Below are 1,294 nucleotides of genomic sequence, written 5' to 3' on the forward strand. Positions count from 1 at the left end.
TATATATGTATATATAGGAGGGGCTTCTTTCAGTTTCCGTCTACCAAATCCAATCACAAGGCTTTGGTCGGCCCGAGGCTATAGTAGAAGACACCACACCTATATATACACCTATATACACCTATATACACATATATACACACATATACACACATATATACACATATATATACATGTTTCTCTCCTCTTCTCTTTTCTAGTCTGTTCCGGCAAGGTCCTCGACCTCGTCATCGCCGCCGACGCCTCGGACAAGATCTTCGAGGAAGAGTTCTACTCCCAAATGGACTTCCTCAAACGATTGGTCCGAATCCTCGACGTTTCGAACGCTACGGCCCGTGTCGGATTCCTAACCTTCGGGAAACGCCTCAGAACAGGCTTCGACCTCACCGAATCCAACGACGCCGACACCATCGTTAATAAAATCGCCGGGGCCAAGCAGTTAAAGGGTCGCGGCGGGGTCGACGACGCTATAAAACACATGCGCACGAGGGGCTTCCGGCGGTCCCTCTTACGGCGCGAGGTCAGCGCGCCCCGTATAGGGTTAATCGTGACCGGAACGAAGAATAAGAACTTGGAGCAGATCGAAAAAGAGGCGAAGTTTGCCGCGAAGGCCGGGATAACCTTGTTCGCCGTCGGTGTGTCCCCGCAAGTGTCGAGCGTCCAGCTGGAGCACATCGTGGCCAGCCAGAAACCCGGGAAGCGCTACTTCCTCGCCAATTCGTATAACAACATCGATAATATTCTACACGAGCTTGCGATACAGATATGTGAAGGTAAGCCCTTAAGGACTTCCTAATATGATTTTTCTATTCTTTTCCTGCTTTTTTAATATTCTTTCCCAGGGGCCACGTTTGCAACCCCCAAAACTCTTTAAGGATTTTGAGGTGACCTTTCACTACAGTTTAAGGACTTGCTAATACGATTTCCTGCTTTTTGTATATTCTTTCCCAGGGGCCACATTTGCAACCCCAAAAACTCTTTAAAGATTTTGAGGTGACCTTTCATTACAGTTTAAGGCCTTCCTAATACGATTTTTCTATTCTTTTCCTGCTTTTTTTTATATTCTTTCCCAGGGGCCACATTTGCAACCCCAAAAACTCTTTAAGGATTTTGAGGTGACCTTTCATTCCAGTTTTTTGCCAAGAATCAGCTTAGATAAAGCTGCTTTCCCTGTGCCCTTGTTTCAGGATCCTTTTCTATTAGTGTTCCCTCTCGGGTATTGAGACCTCAGCTTAAAAATCCCCTCACAATTCAGAATTTAGGGAACAGAAGGGTCAGCATTACAAATTTGTGA

General features: G+C 46.1%; 1 protein-coding gene across 1 annotated transcript; it reads left to right on the top strand.

Annotated features, from left to right (window-relative positions):
• Nucleotides 1-200: 200 nt before the first annotated feature.
• Nucleotides 201-773, top strand: LOC106883277 (cochlin; the record flags this gene model as incomplete). Its single annotated transcript, XM_014934232.1, has 1 exon — nucleotides 201-773. A coding segment is annotated over one exon (573 nt), but the record flags the coding sequence as incomplete, so codon positions are not given.
• Between the last annotated feature and the right edge of the window lie 521 nt (nucleotides 774-1,294).

Source organism: Octopus bimaculoides, unplaced genomic scaffold, assembly GCF_001194135.2.
Source record: "Octopus bimaculoides isolate UCB-OBI-ISO-001 unplaced genomic scaffold, ASM119413v2 Scaffold_282413, whole genome shotgun sequence".
In the NCBI taxonomy this organism is placed as follows: domain Eukaryota; kingdom Metazoa; phylum Mollusca; class Cephalopoda; order Octopoda; family Octopodidae; genus Octopus; species Octopus bimaculoides.